This window comes from Dama dama, chromosome 22, assembly GCF_033118175.1.
Source record: "Dama dama isolate Ldn47 chromosome 22, ASM3311817v1, whole genome shotgun sequence".
NCBI classification, from domain to species: Eukaryota; Metazoa; Chordata; class Mammalia; order Artiodactyla; family Cervidae; genus Dama; species Dama dama.
Genome location: NC_083702.1, coordinates 43,396,375 through 43,420,882, shown reverse-complemented (window position 1 = coordinate 43,420,882; position 24,508 = coordinate 43,396,375). Strand labels below are relative to the sequence as shown.

The window sequence follows — 24,508 nt, the reverse complement described above, 5'->3', positions numbered from 1 at the left end:
AGAAACACACAGGGTCATCTCAAATGACAAGTCTCTGTAAACAAAGATGAATGGAGGGCTGAACAGGGAGACTGGTGGCCATCTGCCCAGCCCCTGATCAGAGGGCTCCCTGTGCAGCCTCCAGGGCTCTCTGGCACCAAGGAGCCTCCTGCTCCATCCACTCATCACCCCTGGCACTGGATCTGTTTCCTGGACCCTGGCAGGCTGGGTCACCCCATTCCCAGTGCCTCTTTCTCAAGGAACCTGGGGTTCCTCTTCCTCCTTTACAATCTTCTTCTTCTATTTCCTCCCCCATCTGTACCACTCAACCCTCTCTAGGGGCCCCCAGCAGGCACCTAGCTGGGAGGGGCATTGCCCCAAGCCCCCCATCCTAGAGACTACTTGCCTTCTGCAAATAGGATTTTGTCTGTTTTTACTAACTGGTCATTCAAAAAGAGGAACCAGCTTGGCCAACATGGAGGAGAGCCAAGAGCAGGAATTGACCCTGGAATAATCTCTGTCTTTCTTCCGAAGAACAGGGCTTTGGGTCAAATTTGAGGGCCAGCGCTGGCATCTTCAAAAGCCTCTGCAGCTTTCAGGTTTATGTTCCTTTCTTCTAAGTGAATTTTTTCCTTATTCATATTCTCTCATTCTTTTTCATGCGTTTTTAAAGGACTTTTGTGAAATTTGTAATATGAATAGGATAAAAGGATTTATTGTATAATGGATAATTAATACCTAGATCTAAGTGGTAAGTATCTTTTAATAAGGAAAGCATAGAAGCATCAAGTCAGAGCTGGAAAGGGTCTTTGAGATTAGTTAATCCAATCCCTTTATTTTACAGATAAAGAAACTGAGACTCAGAGGGTGTAATTTGTCATTCACCCAGCGAATCAGTCTCTGCCAATAAACTCAGAGAGGTTAAGAACCAGACAAATTGTATTCTCTTGGAAAATCACCCCTGTTAATTTTGACTGAATTGTTTGGTGATTGTGCAGCTTCTGATATGACTTTTAATGACCCTTAGCCCCCTGGTATTCATACACTGTATTTCCCCTCAACCCTTGAGTCTGGGCTGGACCTAGTGACTTGCTTCCTTTAAAAACAAAAAAAAATTATTTCTGTTTTGGCTGTGTCGGGTCTTAGTTGTGGCACACAAGATCTTCATTGCATCATGCGAAATCTTGCATTGTAGCAAGTGGACTCTAGTCTTGGCTTGTGGGCTTAGTTGCTCTAAGGTATGTGGGATCTTAGTTCCCCAACCAGGGATTGAAGTTATGTCTCTTATACTGCAAGGCAGATTCTTAACCACTGAACCACCAGGGAAGTCCTGGAAGGGATGCTTGTCATCTGAAGCTAGCGGGTGGTCTGAGGTGGACTGTGACTTGTCTTGTTCACATTCTCTGACTCTTCTTGGCTCTTCTTCTTGTGCTGATGGAAGCGGCTTCTGTGTTGTGAGCTGCCTTCTGGAGAGGTCCCCATGGCAAAGAACTGAGGGCCTGTGGCTACCAGATCCGGAAGAAATGTGACTCAGTTCAACAATCTGAGGGACTGAGTCTTACCTTGGGCGTGGTCATGGAAAGAGGTCCTTCACTAACTGTCCTTTGAGATGAGACAGAAGCCCTGGCCAATCTCACAGATCACTGTCTGTGAGAGACCCTGAGACAGACGGCCCATTGAAGCTAATCTGTATTCCTGACCCACAGAAACTATGAGGTAATAAATGTTGTCTTAAGTCACTCAGTTGGGGGGTGATTTGTCATCCAGCAGGAGATGACAAATGCAGCTCATGTGTTAAGCATTCCCCCATCTAGGACACTAGCCTCTTTTCACGAGGACTCAGTGAGGTGTTTGGAGAATGTGTTAACTCATCCTCTTTCACAATTGGGAGAAACTGAGGCTCAGAAAAGAAACAGGACCTCTCGCAGGTGGTGCTGAAACCAAGCCCCACTCCTGTCTCCTTGGAGTTCTCTTTCTGCTGCTGCCCCTGTTCCCCATCCCCAGCCACCCCCCGCCCCCGATATGCCCACTGGAGCTCCCCATCAGCTCCGGGGACATGCCCAGTCCAGAGTGGCCTGGGCTGGTTTGAACAGAAATATAGGCTTACTGCCAGTTTCTGACCTGGAGAGAAAGATCCCAAGAGATGTTGGTCAAGGAGGGAGGGAAAGTAGATCCTTTGCGGTCTGGGAGCTCCACTCACAAGCAGCTCTGCACAGAGAGAAAAAAGATGAAGCCCCGTGTCCTGGCAGACTCCTGGCCCAGCTCAGGGTCCCTGCCTCACCTGTCCGCTCTCTCTCATAACGTCAGAAAACATGTGAACTGCCCTGGTGTGTGCCGAGGCCCAGGAGTGCAGATCTGCGCCGCACAACTGCTGCTGGAGACCAGTAGATCGTTGCTGGGGAGCAGCCCACCCTGTCCATTGGAGTTGCCATGGTGATCGTTGTACACAGGGCTCTGTTACCTCAGAGGGCTGATAAGCCCACCCTGGGGAACAGAGGCCGGGGAGAGCCAGTACTGAGGGGGCAGCAGGGCCCTCAGGCATTGCTCACTCTCTCATCCACTCAAAATGTCCCAAGTATTCACCATGGGTTTGGCTGCATGCTAGGCACAGATGGCTCAGATGCCATCAAGTGTGAAGGATGTTCTTGGGATTACAAATTTGTTAAGAAGAGAGGGTAATTAGTTTTATCTAGGGAAGAAGAGGTGGGGCTCACAGACGGGCCATCTGAGCTGGGTCTAGACGTATGCGTAGGAGTTTAACAGTTAGAAGAGACTAGACTATTAAAGGCCCAGGTGTGATTCTGAGCATAAATTAGGTTAAGGGGAGTGGGAAGGGAAAGGAAAGATGTACCTGGAGCTGTCTGAGCTGGTTTCAAAAGGATGCAGGATCAGAGCAAAATGAGAGCAGGGGTGGAACAGCGAGGATCTACTCTCTTCCCCTTAAACCCCAAGGTTACTATCTTTTCTTGCAGCTTCCTGATTCCCGCTGCCAGAGCTCTGAGACCTTCTCCCAGGGACTGAATCTGTTTCTCTGGTCCCTTCCCTCATCACTCCTCAAAAGGTCTTATTCTAAGCCAGGAAAGACACCCAAGGTAGAGACCACCTTCCTTTGGCCTATCTACTTTTTTTTAATTTAATTTTTGTTTATACTACCATATAATTATCAAGTTGTGTTAGTTTCAGATGTACTGCAAAGTGATTCAGTTATACATATATTTATTCTTTTTTCAGATTCCTTTCCCATATAGGTTATTAAAGAATATTGAGTAGAGTTCCCTGTGATATACAAGTCCTTGTTGATTACCTATGTTATATTAAGAAGTCAGTATATGTTAATTCCAAACTCCTAATTTGCGCCCCCCCCCCCCCCAACCTTTCCCTTTTGGTAACCATAAATTTGTGTTTGAAGACTGTGAGTCTGTTTTTGTTTTGTAAGTAAGTTCACTTGTATTATCTTTTTAGATTCCACATGTAAGTGATATCATGTGATGTTTATCTTTCTCTGACTTACCTCACTTAGTATGATAATCTCTAGGCCCTCCATGTTGCTACAAATGGCATTATCTCATTCTTTTTTATGGTTTAGCAATATTCCATTGGATATGTAATACGTACCACATCTTCTGTATCCATTCATCTGTTGATGGACATTTAGGTTACTTCGATGTCTTGCTTGTTGTAAGGCATGCTGCAGTGAACATTGGGTTCATTGAGCATCATCTGAGCATCACCACTTCTGAAAGGCCCCAGGGCCTGTTGGACACCGCTCTGAACACTCATTTCAAGTGGAAGACCAGTTTTCTTCTCTTCCACCCCTTCCTCCCACAGGGCTGGACCCACAGCAGGAAGGGGTGGCCCCCAGCAAGCCTGGGGCTCACCCTCTTTCTGGCTTACTGATGCCCTTTCCAGGTAACGTCCCCATGTGCTGCATGTGACAGGCATCAACAGGCAACTTCTTTTGCCAAAACTAAATAATAAAGTGGTATCCCCAGTGTGGGGGCTGCTGTGACATTTCCTTTCTTGGTAGGTTCTAAGGAATTTGAAAGAGAAGGAAGTACAGGGCAAGGATGGAACCAGGGAGAAAGAGGCACACACAGCTACTTGAAAAGGCCAAGTTTATTCCAGTGTTGTTGGGGAAAGGAGCACTCTACACATTAATTCTAAAAACTTGTCTTTTCCCTGGCTGAGGAGGAAAAGATTAGCTGCAGGCCATGCCGGATCACTCCACCGGCAGGAGTTGTGGGCAAGGGGAGAAGAGGCCACCACTCAGGCCTTCCCACCCTTCCCCTGGGACACCCGGGTCTCCGGGGGGGCCCGATGGAACCACTCAAACCAGGAGCCATCGTAGATGGCCACATCGGGCTTGCCACAGAGGTAAGCGGCCAGGGCAATGTGGCAGGCAGTGACACCCTTCCGGCATGTGGCAATGAGGGGCTTTGCGAGGTCCACCTTCTTGGCCTCGAACATGGCACGGAGCTCCTCCGGGCTCTTTTCAAAGCCATCCTCTGTCAGGAAGTCCATGAAAGGCATGTTGACTGAGCCTTGGATGTGACCTGAGTCCAGTCCTGGGTGAAGGCAGAGGACAGGACAGGGTTAGGAGCAGCACAGGGGGTGGGGGGGAGTGGGCCTGGAGGTCGGAATCAAATGGTTATGAGTATAGAGAGCTTTGCAAACAAAAAATAACGTCCTTGCCTTTCTCAGAGCTCAATTTATTCCAGCCTTAGCTACATCCAGTGCTCATGACCACCACTCCCAACCCCCATCAAATCTACCTAATATAGGTATGTTCTACCTGCTTGAGAGGACAGGGAGGAGTTTCGGCTCTACCATCTACTAACCTTTATCTTGGGCAAATTGCTTCACCTCTCTGAACCTCAGTTTTCTCATCTGTCAAATGGGCTCAGTGTTACATTCCTATAATATAGGGCTGTGGAGAAGAGCAAATGGGATGAGGAATGTAAATGCTATGGGGTGTGCTAATTGCTAAGAACATGGGTGAAGGGGAGACACAGACCATGCTCTCAGGGAGATTACAGTCTAGCAAGGAAGATAGAGTTTAAATATATAACCACGATTCACTAAATATAACGTTGCTCTATTTTACAGATGAGTACACTGCTGCTTGACAAAGTGAAGAGACTAGCCCGAGGCAACACAGCGAGGTGAAGGCAGGGCCAGGATTGTGCCGAGTCCCCTGGTTTTCCTGTCAAGCCCACAGTGTGTAAAGAGCCTGTGATCTGTTATTAGATGGAAGTTCAAATCCCAGCTCTGCCACTTACCGAGGAGTGACCTTAAGCAGAGGAGAGGCCCCACCTCTCTGAGCCTGTGTCCCCATGAGTAACACGGGAAGGGCTGCTGTCAAGGGTAAAGCACCGACTATCTCAATCGGCTCACTGCCCTCAGGTGCTGCTGCTTCTCCATCACTTTCCCACCTACCATGGGGGGCAGGTGAGCGTGGGGGCCCTGTGGTCCCTTGAGGACCTTCCTAGCAACTCTGAGAGGCTTTGACAGAAGCAGAATGGGGGTTTAGGCTAGCTCCAGGGTCCATTCCAGAAACTTCTCTACACCTAGTCAGGCCCCTCGGCCAAGTCTGGGCTTCAGAATAACCATCATGTGGGGCAAATGGAACTCGGCCATGGCTGAGCTGATGCCACGTGCAAGGCCAAGGCCAAGGTCCAGCCCCCAGCGTGGCCCTGGTCACTCCTCTTCCTCAAGCGCCCCACACCGTGGCAGACTGGAGTGCCCACTGGGGGTGGGGCCTCCTTGTCTCCCACAGCCCCTGCTTAACTCAGACTGTGGGGCAGGACCAGGTGGGCAGCAGCGTGAGAGGCAGATCTGACCAGGGAAACCAGGGCACAGCCTGGGGCAGCGTGAAGGCAGCTGTGCCCTGGAGGTCTGAGCCTCAGTTTTCCACCTGGGAAATGGGGAGCTAACCACACCTATCTCACAGGCTTGTGGGGAAGTCAGCTTCCGCAGATAAAAGCCCTTAACAACCTGGGCACCCAGGAGGAGGGCAATCATGCCAATAGTGTCCTGTTCTCCTCACCTCAAGGCCAAAGAGAATTTGAAATTCTCTGGGCCATGTTGCTGGCCCAGTCAAGAGTTCCTTTGATTGACTATAGATGTCCTGACTTACTAAATTATAGTGATTTATGGGTTGAGTATTCTTGCCTGGGAAATTCCATGGACAGAGGAGCCTGGAGGGCTACAGTAAATGGGGTTGCAAAGAGTCATGACTGGGCGACTAACACTTTATTCCTGTTGTGATTTCATCCTTTTGTCTGGAAATTTTGATCTGAGATCTGATGTGAACTGACCGTACCGATGAGGCACAATTGGTCTGTTGGCTCCAAGGGTGTTCTTTTCCAAGAAACCAACTTAAAATGTCTCAGGGAGCTCTCTGGTAGCCTAGTGGTTAGGATTCTGGGCTTTAATTGCTGGGGCCCTGGTCAGAGAACTGAAATCCCATGCAGGCAAAAAAAAAAAAAAAAAAAAAGGTTCCATACCCAGGTAGTGGGCTGGATGAAGTACATTAAAAAAAACACCAGCGTTTATTGAGTCCTGAATGCTGTTTCATTTCTTTCCACCCATCCCTGATGAAACAGCTTTATTGTTTTTTTTTCTAATTACAGAAAAGGCACCTATTCTGAGTAAAAAAAGTGGTAGTAGGGGTGGAGAGGGTGTTCTGTAGACTCTGGCCCCCACCCTGGGCAAGCCTCAGGAGTTGGAGGCCCTCCCTTTCTGCCAGCCAGTGCTCAGGGCCTGTCGGAGGAATTTAAATGAGCAGAAACTGGCTGCCTGCGTAGGGGGAGGGCTGGGATGAACTTGGCTGGAGAACCTCGGAGACCAGCCAACTAGGGGAAAGGCACTTTGCACCCAGGGGCAAGGACTCCTGCTGTTCCTCCAGGCCCAGCTTCAGCTGAAGGCTTGTGGCTATCTCCCCAGCCACCAGGCCAAACCTCTGGCATCAGGCACCCAGACAGCTTATCTGAAGAACTTTTCCTCAGTCCGCACACCATACAGATGGGCTTCCTGGCACTCACGGGGGGCCCAGGCTCAGAGAGGTGAGGTAACTCGCCCCATGACACACAGCACAGGTGTGATGTGCACACAGGTGTGTTCAGCCTCAAAGCCTGTGCACTCTGACTACCCTGAGCCTTCCTAGAAAGAGCAGCTGAGATGACCTTTCGTGATGACCAGTTCAGAGGTCTGGGACTTGGTGTTCCAGCTTTGGCCAAGAAGATGGAAGTCCAGTTGGCAAGTTAGCATCCCGCAGGTCACTGATAGGTGTGGGCTTTCAAGGCCAGGAAAACCTGAGTAGCTCTATCTTGCTTTCCTCCTAAAGACACCAAGGAAGCCAGCGCAGGCAGCCCCCAGCCCTACCTGCTGGGAGTCAACTTGGCACCCCCTACCCCATCCTACCCCAGTCCGCAGCCCTGGGAAGACACACAGGCAGAAGTCACATGACCCCATGAAGCAATATGAAGCAACGCTTTGGAGCCATGACCACCCCGTGCTTATTGACACAGCAGTGGCCTTGGGAAATAACCCCATTTTGATCCTGTGACTGGGGTCAAGTCTTGGCCTCAGTGTCTCACTGCAGAAGTTTCTGCTTCCTTTCCCTACCTGTAAAGTGGGACCACTTGGAACCCCCACCTGTCTCCCCTGCTAGGCTGCTGCAGTTGCCCAGGGGAGAATGTATATAAAGGGTCCGGCAAATAACAGTATGCATTAAGGGGTCAATATTCTCCCTCTTGACCCTCATGGACCCCACTTCCTTCCAAGCAGAGAGAAGGAAAAGAGAATAAGGTTTATAAAGATACTGAGCTGGATCAACTCCCAACTCTGTTCTCGCCCGTTCCCTAAGGCTCCTCCTATAAGGTCAGTGATGGCATTCAATAGGAGGGTTGAGAGGTGAAGGGACAGGCCTGAGGCCACACCTAAGTTCCACACAAGGATGCAAACTCAGGTCTGTCTGACTCTCACTTTTCTCCTCTTACAAACAGGACCAAAGGCACTGGGAGCACATAGCTGAGGCCAGGTGGGAGGTTGCTTGCCTGAAATGGGCAGAAAGTGGCTGTGGGGTTTCTAAGGCCCTGCTTCCAGCTCCTCTTGGGGGTCAATCCTTCCAGGGACACCCAGGGCTGCCACCCATACTCCCCTGGGTGTTATATCTGGATGGCTGAGCCCATGGGGTGCCTCCCTGATCCCATGAGCTCAGCAGAGCCTCATGTGCCTAATGTCTTATACAGGAGGCTTTACAGATAGCCCCAGGCTTTGCACTTTTCTTCATCCTTTTCAAAGTACCTCCAGCCATTGCTGTTTAATAAATACATAGCCAGGTGGGTAGGGCTGGCATTACTCTTTTCATTTTATAAGGGAACACAGGCTGAGCAATGAACTGACTGAGGTCCCAGCATAAAGGAGGAGCAGGATTCAAACTGGGGCCTGTGCTCCTTGGTCTCCAGATGGGAACTGGAGGGGACAAGCTGGCTACAAGAGAGGAGCCAGGACTTTAGAATCGGGGGCTTGCAGGAGGTCCTACCTGCAGCAGCTGGCTTTTCCCCCTCTCTGAGCCTCAGTTTCCTCATCTCTAAAGTGGGAAAACGGAGGCCGAATCTGGCATTTCTACGCCCTCCTCTCATTTATTCTGTTTGCTTCAGGGCAAGCTGGGGGATAGCTAGAGAAACAATTTCACCTCTCCTCCCTGCAGTGGCATCTCAAGTGCCAAGGAATGGAAGGTGCCTTGAACCAAGGCCAGGAGGGGGTTGCAGGAGCTGGTGCCAGCAGCTAAACAAACTTGAATCTTCAACTTCAGACCTTCAGAGAACAAGTTGGGCAGGAAAAACACAGTCCTAGAGAAAGCTATGGCAGGGAGGGCAGAGTTCTGTGCCTTCCTGGTTCTGCCTCTAACTACCCAAGTGGCCTTGACACACTCCTTCCTCTGTGTACCACAGCCTCCCCTCTGAGCGGAGAGGTGACCTTTCATAGCCTCCAGTTCTAAGAGTGTTGGAATGGCTTTCACAATGCTCTTCACAGAGGCACAAAAAGGAAGAGACTTTTCAACAAGTTAGTCCAAATGTTGCACAGGAGGTGGATTCCACAGAGGTTTCCTGAGGACAGCGCTGCAGCACCCCCAGGCCATCCTGCGCCCTGAGAGCAGTGAGGTCCCGGCCACCGGAGGTGTCCAGGAGGAGGGTGATGGCAAGACCTCTGTGGTCCTGTTAGGAGGTTCTAGAATGCAGTTCTGAGACTCACCCCACCCCAACTTCCACCAGTGTAGAACCCTCCCTCTTTGTCTACAGAAGGGGACTCACGAGCCATATCCTTAGAGATGCCTGGCAAAGGGGCTCCCTGCTGGCCCCAGGAGGTGAGGGTGAGGCAGGACGGTGGTGCATCCTGGTTTGAAACTAGGCAGTACTGGGTTCAACTCTGGACTCTGCCACTGAGCTAAGCAAGCAACCTAAGGAAGGTCAGGGGGTCTGGGAGAGCTGGAAGAGGGAGGGAGTGCTGGGAAATAGCATTGTTCATGTTGCTAAGAATTTCTGAAGAACTCACGGGGTCCAGAGGAGACTTCTGTACAGCGGTATTTGTGTGGCTCATGGATGCTATTGAGCATGTTGGGGAGCTAGTGCGTGGGCATGGATGCAGGTGGATATGTTGTCAGTTACCTCTGCTGATGCCACTCCACACAGATATTCGGTTGTGCCTTTGCATGTGGCTACGGGAAGGCATGTGTCCATTACCATGCATCACAGCTGGAAAAACCTTTAGGTTGGGCTCTCCCCTTTCATTTTACAGATGGAAAGACAGAGGCCCTCCTGGGGGCTGCTGAGGGCAAAACCTGGAGAGGGTCCCAGACATCCTACTCCCCATCTCTCCATGAGCATTGCTCCCCAGGGACCATCCCCCCACGGGGCACCTACCTACTGCATCTGGCTCCGGCTGTGTGCCCAGGTATCGCCCTTGGGCCCGTGAATCCACCAGCTGGAACCTCTTTGATTCTAGGTTCTCCAGCACCTGCTCGTAGGTCTTGAGCAGGGAGCGGTTCAGCGTGGCTTTAAAGACGGCTGGCTCTGGGCGTGAGGGCTCAGATGTCACTGGGTGGCCCTCCTTCAGCCAGTTCCGGAAGCCACCATTGAGCACGGACACGGTGCGGTGGCCAAACACACGGAACATCCACCAGACCCGCGGCGCATAGAAGCTGCCCAGGTCGTCACCATCGTACACCACCACATGCGTGTCGTTGCTGATGCCCAGACTGCCCACGTAGTCGGCGAAGCCCGCCTCGCTGGGCAGCATCACCTCGTAGGGCGAGGCCTTGTCCCGACACTCCTCTATGTCAAAGAAGGAGGCGCCGGGCACATGGCGCTCCAGGTATTCCTTGCGGGCCTCGCGGGTGCCCGGCGAGTACCAGGACGCATCCAGCACCCGAAGGCCAGGGCCCAGCTTGCCAGCCCGGACGGACTCCGCCAGCCACCTGGTGGAGACCAGCGCTCGGTAGAGCACCTGCTGAACCATGGTGTCAGCTCTCCGTGGCACCTGGCGCGGGTGGGAACCAGGAAAGAGACCGGCGTGAGGACTGTCCGTGCAGTGGGCTGGGGCCTGGGAGGAGGAGCTTTTCCCCCACTGCACTCCCCTAGGGGTGTCGTGTTTATGGCAACCCGGCAGGGTTGGGGTGTGCAGTGGGTTAGGTTTGCAGATTCCCTAGGGAAAGCCAGCTTCCGCCGCTCCCTGCGTCCCCCGCCCGCGCAGAAGTGGGTGGAGCGAGAGGGTCGGGGATCGAGGAGCTGGCTGGGAGGGTGTCTGGCCCTAGAAGCTACTATACTCTCCCTCAGGATTCTCCAGGAGCAGCGAAAAGATGTCCAAGATGGGAGGAGAATGCATCTTGGGCTTAGAGACCCCTTCCTGGGAGCGTAGGGGAGTGGGCGTATGGGAAAGGGTCCGCTGGAGGCCCGCAGTCGCCCTCATCCGCGCCTCTCGCCTCGCAAACCTTCCTGCAGCCTCTCAGCAACCTGGGGTCGCCCGCCTCCTAAATGCCCAAGTCCGGCCCAGCCCGGTGCCGTCTGCTCCAGTTGGGTCCAGGGTTCCCGGGGCACCCCCGCCCCGCTCTCGCCACCGGGACCCTCCCCAGGGTCGCAGGTAGTTTGGCCGGCGGCCCGGGCGCCTACCGCAGCCCCACCCCGCCGCACTCACTCGCCCTCGCCGCCGCCCTGGCGCTTGCCCCTGCCCGCTGGAGAAGTTGGCAGGTTCAAACCCGGAGCCTGCAACTCCCCGGCCGGCCCACACCATCGCGCCGCCGCCCGCGGGGGGGATCGTGCGCCGCCCGCCACTCCATGCGTCCCCGCCCCGCGCCGCGCCCTCCCCCGGCCAGTCCCCGGGCTCGCTGCGCGTCTCGAACCCGCCGTGACCCGGGGAGGAAGCCGGACCGCAGGGGGCGGCGCGGGGCGCGGCTCGGCGGCGCGGGCGTCCCCCCCCGCGGCCCGGCCAGTGGAAGGCGCCGGCAGCCGAGGCTCCCAGTGGCCCGGGCGGTGGGCTGTGCCGGAGTCTCCTCCCTTTGGCCCGTAGCAGGTTTGTGGCGGGAGGAGGGGACTGCCGAGGGGAGGGGGATCTCTGCTCGAGGTCAATGGCCGAACCCGGAAGCCGAGAGCCCGAGACTCCGGTAACTGCTGAAGCGTGGCTCTTGCCTTTCTTTAGGGGGAGGCCGATCGTCGGTGTGCGCAGCGTGCGGCTCGCCCGAGGGGCCTGAGCGGAGCAAGGGGCCGCAGTCTAGGAGGGAAGACGCACCCCTGCCTTCACCCCAAGGACGGCTGTCCGCGGCTGCTGGGGGGCGGCCCGCTGGGTGGGGTCGGGGTAGGTGGCAGGGGGAGGGGGTTGTCACCTGGTGACAGGGAGGAGGACTAATAAACCCTGACCGAGAGAAGGCCAGCTGACCCACAGGCTCCAGGAGGACAAACTGGCAAAGAACTTGCTGGAGTGAAACCAAACTAACATTTGTCAAGGCCTGCTTGCTGAGGCGCTTTACTGGGGACTCCTATGGCTCACTTACTTCCCATAACAACCCTGGGAGTAGGCCAGAAACTTTTTTTTTTTTCCATTTATTTTTATTAGTTGGAGGCTAATTACTTTACAATATTGTAGTGGGTTTTGTCATACATTGACATGAATCAGCCATGGATTTACATGTATTGCCCATCCCAATCCCCCGTCCCACCTCCCTCTCCACTCAATTCCTCTGGGTCTTCCCAGTGCACCAGGCCCGAGCACTTGTCTCAGGCATCCAGCCTGGGCTGGTGATCTGTTTCACCCTAGATAATATACATGTTTCGATGCTGTTCTCGCGAAACATCCCACCCTCGCCTTCTCCCACAGAGTCTAAAAGTCTGTTCTGTACATCTGTGTCTCTTTTTCTGTTTTGCATGTAGGGTTATCGTTACCATCTTTCTAAATTCCATATATATGCGTTAGTATACTGTATTGGTCTTTATCTTTCTGGCTTACTTCACTCTGTATAATGGGCTCCAGTTTCATCCAACTCATTAGAACTGATTCAAATGAATTCTTTTTAATGGCTGAGTAATATTCCATGGTGTATATGTACCACAGCTTCCTTATCCATTCGTCTGCTGATGGGCATCTAGGATGCTTCCATGTCCTGGCTATTATAAACAGTGCTTCGATGAACATTGGGGTGCACGTGTCTCTTTCAGATCTGGTTTCCTCGGTGTGTATGACCAGAAGTGGGATTGCTGGGTCATATGGAAGTTCTAATTCCAGTTTTTTAAGGAATCTCCACACTGTTCTCCATAGCGGCTGTACTAGTTTGCATTCCCACCAACAGTGTAAGAAGTTTCCCTTTTCTCCACACCCTCTCCAGCATTTATTGCTTGTAGACTTTTGGATAGCAGCCATTCTGACCAGCGTGAGATGGTACCTCATTGTGGTTTTGATTTCCATTTCTCTGATAATGAGTGATGTTGAGCATCTTTTCATGGGTTTGTTAGCCATCTGTATGTCTTCTTTGGAGAAATGTCTGTTTAGTTCTTTGGCTCATTTTTTGATTGGGTGATTTATTTTTCTGGAATTGAGCTGCAGGAGTTGCTTGTGTATTTTTGAGATTAATCCTTTGTCTGTTGCTTTGTTTGCTATTATTTTCTCCCAATCTGAAGGCTGTCTTTTCACCTTGCTTATAGTTTCATTCATTGTGCAAAAGCTTTTAAGTTTAATTAGGTCCCATTTGTTTATTTTTGCTTTTATTTCCAATATTCTAGGAGGTGGGTCATAGAGGATCCTGCTGTGATTTATGTTGGAGAGTGTTTTGCCTATGTTCTTCTCTAGGAGTTTTATAGTTTCTGGTCTTGCATTTAGATCTTTAATCCATTTTGAGTTTATTTTTGTGTATGGTGTTAGGAAGTGTTCTAGTTTCATTCTTTTACAAGTGGTTGACCAGTTTTCCCAGCACCACTTGTTAAAGAGGTTGTCTTTTTTCCATTGTATATTCTTGCCTCCTTTGTCGAAGATAATGTGTCCATAGGTTCATGGATTTATCTCTGGGCTTTCTATTTTCTTCCATTGATCTATATTTCTGTCTTTGTGCCAGTACTATAGTGTCTTGATGACTGTGGCTTTGTAGTAGAGCCTGAAGTCAGGCAGATTGATTCCTCCAGTTCCATTCTTCTTTCTCAAGATTGCTTTGGCTATTCAAGGTTTTTTTGTATTTCCATACAAATTGTAAAATTATTTGTTCTAGTTCTGTGAAAAATACTGTTGGTAGCTTGATAGGGATTGCATTGAATCTATAGATTGCTTTGGGTAGTATAGCCATTTTGACAATATTGATTCTTCTAATCCATGAACACGGTATATTTCTCCATCTATTTGTGTCCTCTTTGATTTCTTTCATCAGTGTTTTATAGTTTTCTATGTATAGGTCTTTTGTTTCTTTAGGTCGATATACTCCTAAGTATTTTATTCTTTTTGTTGCAATGGTGAATGATATTGTTTCCTTAATTTCTCTTTCTGTTTTCTCATTGTTAGTGTATAGGAATGCAAGGGATTTCTGTGTGTTAATTTTATAGCCTGCAACTTTACTGTATTCATTGATTAGCTCTACTGATTTTCTGGTAGAGTCTTTAGGGTTTTCTATGTAGAGGATCATGTCATCTGCACACAGCAAGAGTTTCACTTCTTCTTTTCCTATCTGGATTCCTTTTACTTCTTTTCCTGCTCTGATTGCTGTGGCCAAAACTTCCAATACTATGTTGAATAGTAGTGGTGAGAGTGGGCACCCTTTTCTTGTTCCTGATTTCAGGGGAAATGCTCAGAAACTTCTTTAAAGACTTGGAAAAGAGTTGCCCAGGGGCTCACGGTGACATTGAGGCCATGCCATTTGTTAATCCTGAATCTGAAGCCCACGTGGCAGAGGCTGCTTTTGTTTACTTGTTCATCCCTGAAGTTACATATTTAAAAAACAAAAACAAAAAAACTGCCTTTGTCCTTAACCTATTTCATTATAAGTGAATATAATTTAATTTTTAATAATGGCTGTGTTTAACAACCAGTTGGCTTAATTCTTGAAAATCTAACAACTGCTTCTTTCAAGCTATTGGGACACCCCTACCCGCCCTATACTCAGTTTTTTATATGCTATTATGTATGCTTGGAGTGCTTTTCTCATCCCCCTTGGAAAAAAATCTTTTTATGTTGAAACAATGATAGTCTCACGGAAAGTTGCAAAAATTCATACTTTGATAAGCATTTACCCAGGGAATTCTCTGAGCTTTGTGCTTTGCAGTCAAGGGAGAGAGGGGGCCAGACGTACAAGATCAGGGAAGCCCTTATAGAAGGTCGAGTCTGACTGGACCCTGCTATTCCAGGGCCCATCCCAGATGGCAGCCTGGCGCTTACACCTCCCCTAGCACAGTGTGCACCCGGGAGATAGGCCTGGGGCTGTCCTGTTTGGCTGGGGGTCCTTGACTCCCGGAGCAGCCCCACCTACAGCCATCCATGCGTGCCCAAGCACATCGGAACCTGGTCCACACCCTTCAGTGACACACACGGCCGGCTCTCCCAAAACTTCCTCTACCTCCTACAGTCCTTCATGGGAACTGCCAATCCAGCATAGGGAGTGTGAGTGTGTGTGTGTGTGTGTGTGGCAGGATGACCTCAGACCTCTGAAGTTCCGATTCTAGACTTGCTGACGATGGATCAGAGGCAACCCATGAGAGTAGCTTTGAAGAAATAATGGGATTTTTATGAAGCTGTCTTTAACGATTATTAAAACCAGCCATGTGCAAGGCATTATGGTGGTGCTTTGATGTTCATTTGGGCTTCCCTCGTGGCTCAGTTGGTAAAGAATCTGCCTCCAATGCAGGAGACCTGGGTTCGATCCCTGGGTCAGGAAGATTCCCTGGAGAAGGAAATGGCAACTCACTCCATTATTATTGCCTAGAGAATTCCATAGACAGAGGAGCCTAATGGCTAAAGTCCATGGGGCCACAAAGAGTCAGACATGACTGAGTGACTAACACTTGATGTCCACTATTTAATTTTCACCATTAAGAGGTGAAGATTGGAAGCTCAATTATAAGAAATGGAAATGGTGCTGGGTGCCTCACATGCCCACCCAGCATACACCTAGTTAAGAGGGGCATGGGACTGGCACTGACTTTGGAGGGGCTCTGGCTCCCAAGTCAGTGTTCTTTCCACTCTAAATAGATCCCTGGGGAAAAAACCAAGGACCCTCAATAATGAGGAGTGAGGAGGGGCTACTGTGGTTCACAATGGGGTCTTCAGGTAGTTCAGTTCAGTTCAGTTCAGTCACTCAGTTGTCTCTGACTCTTTGCAAGGCCTCCCTGTCCATCACCAACTCCCAGAGTTTACCCAAACTCATGTCCATTGAGTCGGTGATGCCATCTAACCATCTCATCCTCTGTCATCCCCTTCTCCTGCCTTCAATCTTTCCCGACATTAGGGTTTTTCAAATGAGTCAGCTCTTCGCATCAGGTGGCCAAAGTATTGGAGTTTCAGTTTCAACATCAGTCCTTCCAGTGAAAACCCAGGACTGATTTCCTTTAGGATGGACTGGTTGGATCTCCTTGCAGTCCAAGGGACTCTCAAGAGTCTTCTCCAACACCAGGTACAGGCCTGCCGAATCCCTCAACAATCATAGTGCAGTGTAACCCACAGGCACTGGGATCACCCCTTAGGCAAAGGCTCTGGCAGCCGCACCCTGAACAAATCAGCTTGGATTTTCCCTTCCCCCCACCTTCACACCTCAGGCTGAGCTAGTGTGCCCCCTCTGCTCCCACTGAACTCCAGACTTTCTACAGTTATGTTGTGTCTCTTTTCTCTCTTCTTGGCAGCACTGGGTCTTCGTTGCTGCACGCAGGTTTTCTCCAGTTGCAGCAAACGGGGGCTATTCTTTGTTGTGCTCAGGCTTCTCACTGTGGTGACTTCTCTTGTGGAGCACCATCTCTGGTGCATGCGGGCTTCAAGCGGATGCAGCACTCAGGCTCAGGAGTGTGGCTCGTGGGCTCTAGAGCACCGGCTCAGTAGTTGCGGCACACCGGCTTAGTTGCCCCACAGCATGAGCATGTGGGATTTCCCTAGACCTGGGATTGAACCCGTGTTCCCTGCATCAGCAGGCAGATTCTTAACCACGGGACCACCAGGGAAGTCCTGCAATTACATTCTCTTGAGCAGGCCTGTGGCTGCTAACTCCCAGGGCCTGGTCACATGGGCAGCATGGTTCCTAAAAGCCAGGCTGTACCGAGACTGAGGGAGGGACTGGGCACCAGATATCACACTGTGGACACACGAGGCCCTGGTCATCATTGACCTTCAGGTTGGGAAGCTTTAGCCTCAGAAATTACAACCCAATTGTAAATCTTGAGGCTGCCCCTGACCAGCTCTGTGACTAGAGCAAGGCATTTTTATCTCTAACCACCAGTGGTCTTATTCAGAAACAGGCAACCCCACCCAGTGACTGCTGAAGACTGTGTTGCTTAGTACGTGGCCTGCAGGGGCACTCCACAAAATGCTCCATTCTCTACCCATCCCCTTCCCCTTCGTGGCAGGGCTGCTTGGAATGGATGCAAGGTTGCACCCTGCACTGGGGGGTACACAGCCAAGGCAGTGGGTGGGGCTGACCTGCAGCTCACACTCCACTCACCCAGCCACGTGCTCTGGTGGAGACTGTGCCTCTGCCTGGCAGAAGGGGCACCTTTCTCTAACCTGCCCAAAGGCACCTAGGGCATCCACACATTTGGAGCCTGGCCCTGGAAGGCTGTGAGCTGACTTGTCATGGTGGGCTGGTAAACTGCTATACTCAGAACTGCTGGCCTGCAAGGGAGAGAAGAGGGTGGGGAGTGAGGCTCTAATCGCTGTTTCCAGAGAGGAAGAAAGTTAGCCACTCAGTCGTGTCCAACTGTTTGCGATCCCATGGACTGTAGCCCACCAGACTCCTCTGTCTGTGGAATTCTCCAGACACGCATATTGGAGTGGGTTGACATTTCCTTCTCCAGAGGATCTTCCCCGGGAGATTGAACCCCAGTCTCCTGCATTGCAGGCCAGCAAAGCCCGAGAGGAAACTCAAAGGGTGAAATCAGACTTTGTTGAACTGCCTGGCAGTTGCTGTGAAGCCTGGAAATACCACCACTTCTTTGCTGTTGACCTTGGTCTTTAGTGCACTTCTGTGAACTTCAGTGTCCCCTCCAGGAAACAATGAGAAGAATACCAACCTTCTTGAGGTTACTCATAAATAACTGAGAGCCTATCCTGTGTCCTGCAGTGTTGTAAGGTGTTGTGAGGATTAAAGCACACGTGGGGATGAGATGGTTGGATGGCATCACCAACTTGATGGACATAAGTTTGACCAAGCTCTGAGAGCTGGTGATGGATAGGGAAGCATGTTGTGCTGCAGTCCATGGGGTCACAAAGAGTTGGACACGGACAGATTGAGTGAACTGAATTGAAGGAGGATTAATTTACTAATTCCAGTTGCTAGTCCCCTGAGGCTGTTTACGTAAATATTTCATGAATGGGTGAATTCCACCTGGGATCTTGGTTGATTGCAAGCAAAGCTGAGCTGCACCTTAGGGAGGGGCTAAGACTTTGCCCCTACTTGCCTTAAAGTGCCAGGAGCTTGCGTGCTAAGTCGCTTCAGTCCTGTACGACTCTGCGACCCTATGTATGGACTGTAGCCCACCAGGCTCCTCTGTCCATGGGATTCTGCAGGCAACAGTACTGGAATAGGTTGCCATGCCCTTCTGCAGAGGATCTTGCCAAACCAAGGATAGAACTCAAGTCTCTTATGTCTCCTGCATTGGCAGGTGGGTTCTTTACCACTAGGGCCACCTGGGAAGCCAGCAGGGCCTTCTCCTAATTGGGCTCTCTCCCTATACACCCCGCCTCAAGCAATGGTGAGAGCCATCGCCTTGCTCCCTCTAAGGGGTCATGGTCATTCTGCTGATTGCTCTGTGTACATATCCCAGGCTTAGCAGGGCAAGGGAAGGGAGGTTCCCCGTGATCTAAGTCTGTATCTTGGGTTCACCACCGCTGGTTTTCCGCGTTCCCTGGACTTTGCCCTCCCTAGGCTCAACTGCGCCCTCCGGCCCTGGACCCCGCCCTCTGCCCCTGGGCCACTGGCCTCTTCCTTAATATCCTCCTGACCTCCTCCTTGTCGCCCAGGCCTGCAGCCCCACTGTTGCCACCGCCATGGCCTCGAAGCAGCTCTTCCGCGCGCTCGTGTCAGCGCAGTGGGTGGCCGAGACACTCCGGGCCCCACCGGCCGCGCAGCCCCTGCGGCTGCTCGATGCCTCTTGGTACCTGGCCAAGCTGGGCCGCGACGCGCGCCGCGAGTTCGAGGAGCGCCACATCCCGGGCGCCGCCTTCTTTGACATCGACCAGTGCAGCGACCGCACGTCGCCCTATGACCACATGCTGCCCAGCGCAGCGCAGTTCTCAGAGTACGTGGGCCGCCTGGGCGTGGGCACCGCCACCCACGTGGTGGTCTACGACGCCAGCGATCAGGGCCTCTACGCGGCGCCGCGCGTCTGGTGGATGTTCCGCGTGTTCGGCCACCGCACCGTATCTCTGCTCGACGGTGGCCTCCGCAACTGGCTGCGCCAGGGCCTCCCGCTGAGCTCGGGCAAGAGCTGTCCGGAACCCGCAGAGTTCCACGCGGTGCTGGACCCGGCCTACATCAAGACGTACGAGGACATTAAGGAGAACATTGAATCCCGGCGCTTCCAGGTGGTGGATGCCCGCGCCGCCGGCCGCTTCCGGGGCACGGAGCCCGAGCCCCGAGACGGTAACCGATGCGCGAAGCGCCCAGGAGTCCCTGGGTCGCGGGGTCAGGCACGCCCTGAGCACTGCCCTCACCTCACTCTTGCCTTTAAGGGTGGGGTGGTGGGGTGCCAGCTGAGATTCACCCCACAGCGTGGGGGTGCCGGCTGAGATTCAGTTTCTTGTCGTCTCACTGGGCTTTATTCTAAAGTGGAGGCAATAATATTTGCCCCGCCTCCACCCCCAAACTAGTTGGAAACCCAAAATGCCCTGTATAAGTGTGAGAGTTCAAACAGCCCCCTCCCAGTACTATGGATGGGGGTCACTGCCACATGGGAGGAGGGGACAGGCCCAGTTGGGGGAAAGCCCCAAATAGATGGTGCTTGATCAGGTCTACCACCATCTCTGAGGATGATGGAGCCAGGAAAGAGGAGAGAGAAAGTGGAAAGTGAAAGTCGCCAGAGGGGCCAAAGGCTAGCAGAGAGCAGGACTGAGGAGCCTCAAGTAGAGAGATTGCTGCCCCAGATTGGAGCAGAAGCTGAATAGAGAGGGTGGTTGCTGGCCTTGGTTGGGGCAGGGCCTCTCCCACATGGGCTGGGTTCCCCACGGAGTTCAACATCTGGCTGCTTCCTGAGATCTAGGGAGAGGTGGCCATTCTAAGGCTTCACGTCCCCGTCTGTAAGGAGCAGGGTTGGGAAGGGGTTCCCACAAAGCAGGTGGATCAATAACCACTTTGGTGTGAGCTTTTTAATGATCTCACAAGAGGACTTCCCTGGTGGTGGTTTAGCCGGTGAGTCGTGTCTTGACTCTTTTGTGACCCCATGGACTGTAGCCCACCAGGCCTCTCTGTCCCTGGGATTCTTCAGGCAAGAATACTGGAGGGGGGGTTGCCGTTTCCTTCTTTCTGTGGTGGTCCAGTGGTTAAAAATCTGCCTTCCAATGCAGGGCACATGGGTTCGATCCCTGATTGGGGAGCTGCAGGGCAACTAAGCCTGAGCCACAACTAGAGAGCCTGTTCTCTGCAACAAGAGAAGCCCCTGTGCTGCATCGACGACCCAGCACAGCCAAAAAAAAAAAAAGATCCCTCGAGACGGGTGCTCTTCTCATATAGAAGGGGATGTGGAGCCTTAGAAGGGCCACCTTTTCCCAGATCTCAGGAGGCAGCCAGGCGTTGAACCCCAGTGCAGTACCTTTAACTGCACTGAACAACCAGTAATCCCCCAGTCGTTTCTCTCATGTCTGCTTTGAGGGCGCAGGGAAGTTGCCACTTCCTCTGGGAAGCTCTCCCTGAATGGATCCCGCTACCCCTGAATCAGGGCTGGCTGGAGCTGCTTTTTCTAGAGCAGCTTGGGCTCACCCTGTCCTAGCACTGTTAGGGTAATCTGAGGGCAAGGACCATCCATGCTCCTAGTGCATCCTGAAGACTCACCCAGCAGCTGGATGGAATCCAGAGAGGTTTGGTGAGTTCACAAGGCCCCAACACAGGGAACCCTGCAGAGCTGTGTAGACATGACTGTGGGAAACTGCTGATGGCCAAGCTTTTTTGAACCTAAGTTAGTGGCAGTTTGAGATGGTTCAGCCTAATAGGGATGCCTTCAGCTTAGCCCCTGGGTGGGGGTGGGGGAGATGGAGCAATGTAGGGCAGTGAGCCAGAGCCAGGCCTGGGTTCAGAGCCCTCCCCGGCTTGCACTAGCTGTGTGACACCAGGCAGGTCACCTCGTCTCTGAACTGCAGCTTCTGCGTGGGTCAAGTCAGGGCAGAACATGGAGCTTAAAGGATGCAGTGAGGGTTAAATGAGAGCATGTGTGTTAAGCACTTAGTTCTGTGTTTGCACATACAGGATGCACTTGAGAAACGGGAAGTGGGATAATTAATGTGTGCTTCCCTGGCTGTGGGTCTTTATAGGGGTGCTTAATGCTTACCTCCATGGTGCTCACTCATTCATAAAATGGAAGATAAGGATAAATGCCCAGCTGGCCTGTTGTCAAGGTAAACAAGCTAATGTGTGTACAGGCTCCACCTAAATCAGTGGAGAATATCAGCGTCCCCTTTGTCCCCCCTCCACAGCCTGAGACCTAGCCTGCTTGATGCCCTTTGCCTGGGATGCTCTCAGCTTCTATCACCCAGACCCTTCCACCTGGTTAAATCTTATTCAGCCTTCAGGGCTTCCTCAGAGAAGCTTCCCTGCCCCTCCCCCTCCCAGGCAGTGGATCCTGCTTGGCAGCACAGGCTCTGGGGCCTCTCTGCTCCAACTAGCTTGGGCCAGTCTGTTCCGTGTGCCTCAATCTCCTTGTCTATGCTTTCCCATAGTATTAGAGCAAGGATTAAAGGGGGAAATACAGCTGAGGGGCTCCTAGCACAAAGTAAACCCTCAGTAAGGTCAGCTACAGTGATTCCTGTTACTGTGTATTACTGTTATTTACGATATGTGATGTATCTCCATGCCACCCACGAGGGCCTTTTAGTAACACCCATCATCCCTGGAGAAGGAAGTGGCAACCCACTCCAGTATTCTTGCCTGGAGAATCCTATGGACAGAGGAGCCTGGTGGGCTACAGTCCATGGGGTTGCAGAGAGTTGGACGTGACAGAAGCTACTGAGCATGCACACATGCAAATAACAAGTATGCCAGCATCCATTTACCTAGAACTTCCTCTAATTGTCAGCACAGTCAGTCTTCAGGAAACCTGGGGCAGGAGTGTGGCTTCTGTGGAGTCTGAGTCTTGGGTTCAGATCCCAGGCAGCAATTCACTAGATGTGTGACACTGGACAGCAGCGAACCTCAGCTCTCCTGTAAAACAGATTCCTGTAGACAGTGGCTACCGGGGTTTCCTGGTGGTGTGGCCTACCAGAGATGATGCTTAGAGAGGGTAGCAGCGTGGCTGCATGGAAGGTTCTCAGTCCCACAGGGGCCATTCCTACCACCCTTGTACAAATGTTTGTTCCCTGCCTCCTGCTCTCCTGTTGCAGGCATCGAGCCCGGCCACATCCCTGGCACTATCAACATCCCCTTCACGGACTTCCTGACCGAGGACGGCCTGGAGAAGAGCCCCGAGGAGATCCGCCGCCTCTTCCAGGACAAGAAGGTGGACCTGTCCCTGCCCCTGGTGGCCACGTGCGGCTCCGGCGTCACAGCCTGCCATGTGGCCCTGGGGGCCTACCTCTGCGGCAAGCCAGATGTACCCATCTACGACGGCTCCTGGGTGGAGTGGTACATGCGTGCCCAACCCGAGGACGTCATCTCCGAGGGCCGGGGGAAGACCCACTGAGGCGTGGCGGGACACAGGAAGCTTGGGTGACACCCAGCCACCAGCGGTTCCCAGCCCGGTGGTTCCGACTCTGCTCTGACCAGGGCAGTGTTTCTTCCTCCAACTCAGGTGGTACCTGGGGCAACATCCCAGAGGCCAGGAACTCTGTGGACTTGTGGGCTCCCAGTGGAGGCAGCAGAGAAGGAGGCAGCGGGCACAGGGGGAGGGGAGCTGCCCTCGTGGTGCTAAACTGGAGCCCCACTTCCCTTCTGTTGTAGAAATAAAACAGTCAAGTGCTAAACCCTTCTGACTGCGGGGCTGCCTCAGCTCTCCTCGGCTCCTGGGCTGACAGCTCCAACATGCCCAGCTTGGGAGCTCCACGGAGCCAGAGCATCTTGAGGATGGTGTCCCTTCTGCCTTCTGAGCGGTGCTGGGGCCCGAGAGGCCTTCCAGTCCTGAGACCGAGTGTCTTCCTGACAGCTGTCTTCTACTTCTTTTGCTATGTGAATGAATGGATGTGTTAGGCACTCAGCAGTGTCTGACTCTCTGCAACCTCATGGACTGTATGTAGCCTGCCAGGCTCCTCTATCCATGGAATCCCCCAGGCAAGAATACTGGAGTAGGTAGCCATTCCCCTCTCCAGGGGATCTTTACTGGGGTCTCCCTTCTGGCTTCTGGGTTATTTAAGGTGAATCTGCTGTGCTATGTCTGGAGTCCCACCCAAAGCTGGCCCCTCACCATGGGTAAGTAATACATCTCAAGACAGATGGTTCCAGAACTTAATAGGAGGCTGTACCACACTGAGGAGGCCCATTCCAGCCCAGCCAGGATGTTTTGGAGAAGGGCAGAGTTTAGTCAAATTAGAGGGGAATCTAGTTCTAGACTCTAAGAGCCACCCTTGGAGCCTTGCCTTTGGGGCTACCTGGGGGTGGGCAATATGAGGGGGTTTGATCCTTTCTGCTCAAGGAGAAAGAACCCTTATCCCCCAGGCTTCTCAAGGGTAAGGAATCTATTCTTCTCCCTCCATGTTTGTTCTTTGTGCAAGGATGGACATGGGTATCAGAAGGCCCCAGGTGCCCCCTGTTGTAACCTGGGTGACCCCTCCCCCAGGCATCTAACAGCCCCTGAGGCATCTCTTGGTAGCAAAGGCCCAGGTGTCAGCCAGTACTGGGGGCACCTCCAGAAGGAAAAAAAAAAAAGAAGGGACAGTGACTTACTCAAGCTCACATGATGAACTCACGACACAGCTGGAACCAGATCCAGATTTTCTGACTCTGAATTTACTTTTTTTTTCACCTCTGACTGAGTCTTCTCTCCCTAGTCCACAGGGATGGTGGGGAACCAATGGGACAGAATCCTGGTTTTCTGAATAAAAGGTCTAAAGTAAGTCCCACCTCTCTGAGCCTCAACTTTCATACTTATAAAATGGGAATAATATGTACTTTCAAAGAAAGGATTTCAGACAAGGACCTGGCCAAGAGCCCAGCCCTGAGCCTTATCTTCATAGCTCAGGGCTTCTCAAATCTTGGGACAACTGACATGTGGGCTGGATAATCTTTCGTTGTAAGAGCCATCCTGGGCATCAGAGGATGTTTAGCAGTATTTGTGGCCTCTGCCCATGAGATGCCAGCAGCACCAACCAGTTGTGAGAAAAAGAAATGTCTCCAGATAAGGCCAAATGTCCCTCAAGAGGCAAAAACAACCCTCTAGTTGAGCACCAGTGCTGTAGGAGCAATGGCTGTACTTGGTGACAGCAGTCAGGACCAATATAGACCGGGATCTCCACATGGAGGGAACCCCCATCTCCCCATCATAAACCCTTCCCCCTGGGGGCCGAATTTAACAGTTCAGGAATCTTCCTTTCCAGCTGGTTTCAGACAAACCTCGTTTTCTCTCTTAAAAATGTCCCTGCCTCTTCAAGGAGTTGGGTTTGCTGGCAAACACACATGAGGTCTGATCTGGCTTCCGGTTCCCCTGCCCCATGCAAGGCTGCC

At 52.0% G+C, this 24,508-nt stretch overlaps 2 protein-coding genes across 3 annotated transcripts; one reads left to right on the top strand and one right to left on the bottom strand.

Moving 5' to 3' along the window:
- Positions 1 to 4,077: 4,077 nt before the first annotated feature.
- TST (thiosulfate sulfurtransferase) lies at positions 4,078 to 11,293 on the bottom strand. The gene is made up of 3 exons (XM_061125301.1): positions 11,176 to 11,293; positions 9,906 to 10,521; positions 4,078 to 4,544 (listed from the first exon to the last, which is right to left on the bottom strand). The coding sequence occupies exons 1-3, from the start codon at positions 11,269 to 11,271 to the stop codon at positions 4,246 to 4,248; spliced, it is 1,011 nt and encodes a 336-aa protein (XP_060981284.1). The 5' UTR covers positions 11,272 to 11,293; the 3' UTR covers positions 4,078 to 4,245.
- Positions 11,294 to 11,436: 143 nt separating this feature from the next.
- MPST (mercaptopyruvate sulfurtransferase) lies at positions 11,437 to 23,901 on the top strand. 2 transcript variants are annotated; one of them, XM_061125300.1, is made up of 3 exons: positions 11,437 to 11,550; positions 18,670 to 19,291; positions 22,237 to 23,901. In XM_061125300.1, exons 2-3 carry the CDS (start codon positions 18,697 to 18,699, stop codon positions 22,533 to 22,535), a joined length of 894 nt encoding a protein of 297 aa, XP_060981283.1. In that variant the 5' UTR covers positions 11,437 to 11,550; positions 18,670 to 18,696; the 3' UTR covers positions 22,536 to 23,901. The 2 variants fall into 2 exon arrangements, with proteins under 2 accessions (XP_060981283.1, XP_060981282.1); XM_061125299.1 differs by having other exon boundaries at positions 11,494 to 11,641.
- Positions 23,902 to 24,508: the final 607 nt, after the last annotated feature.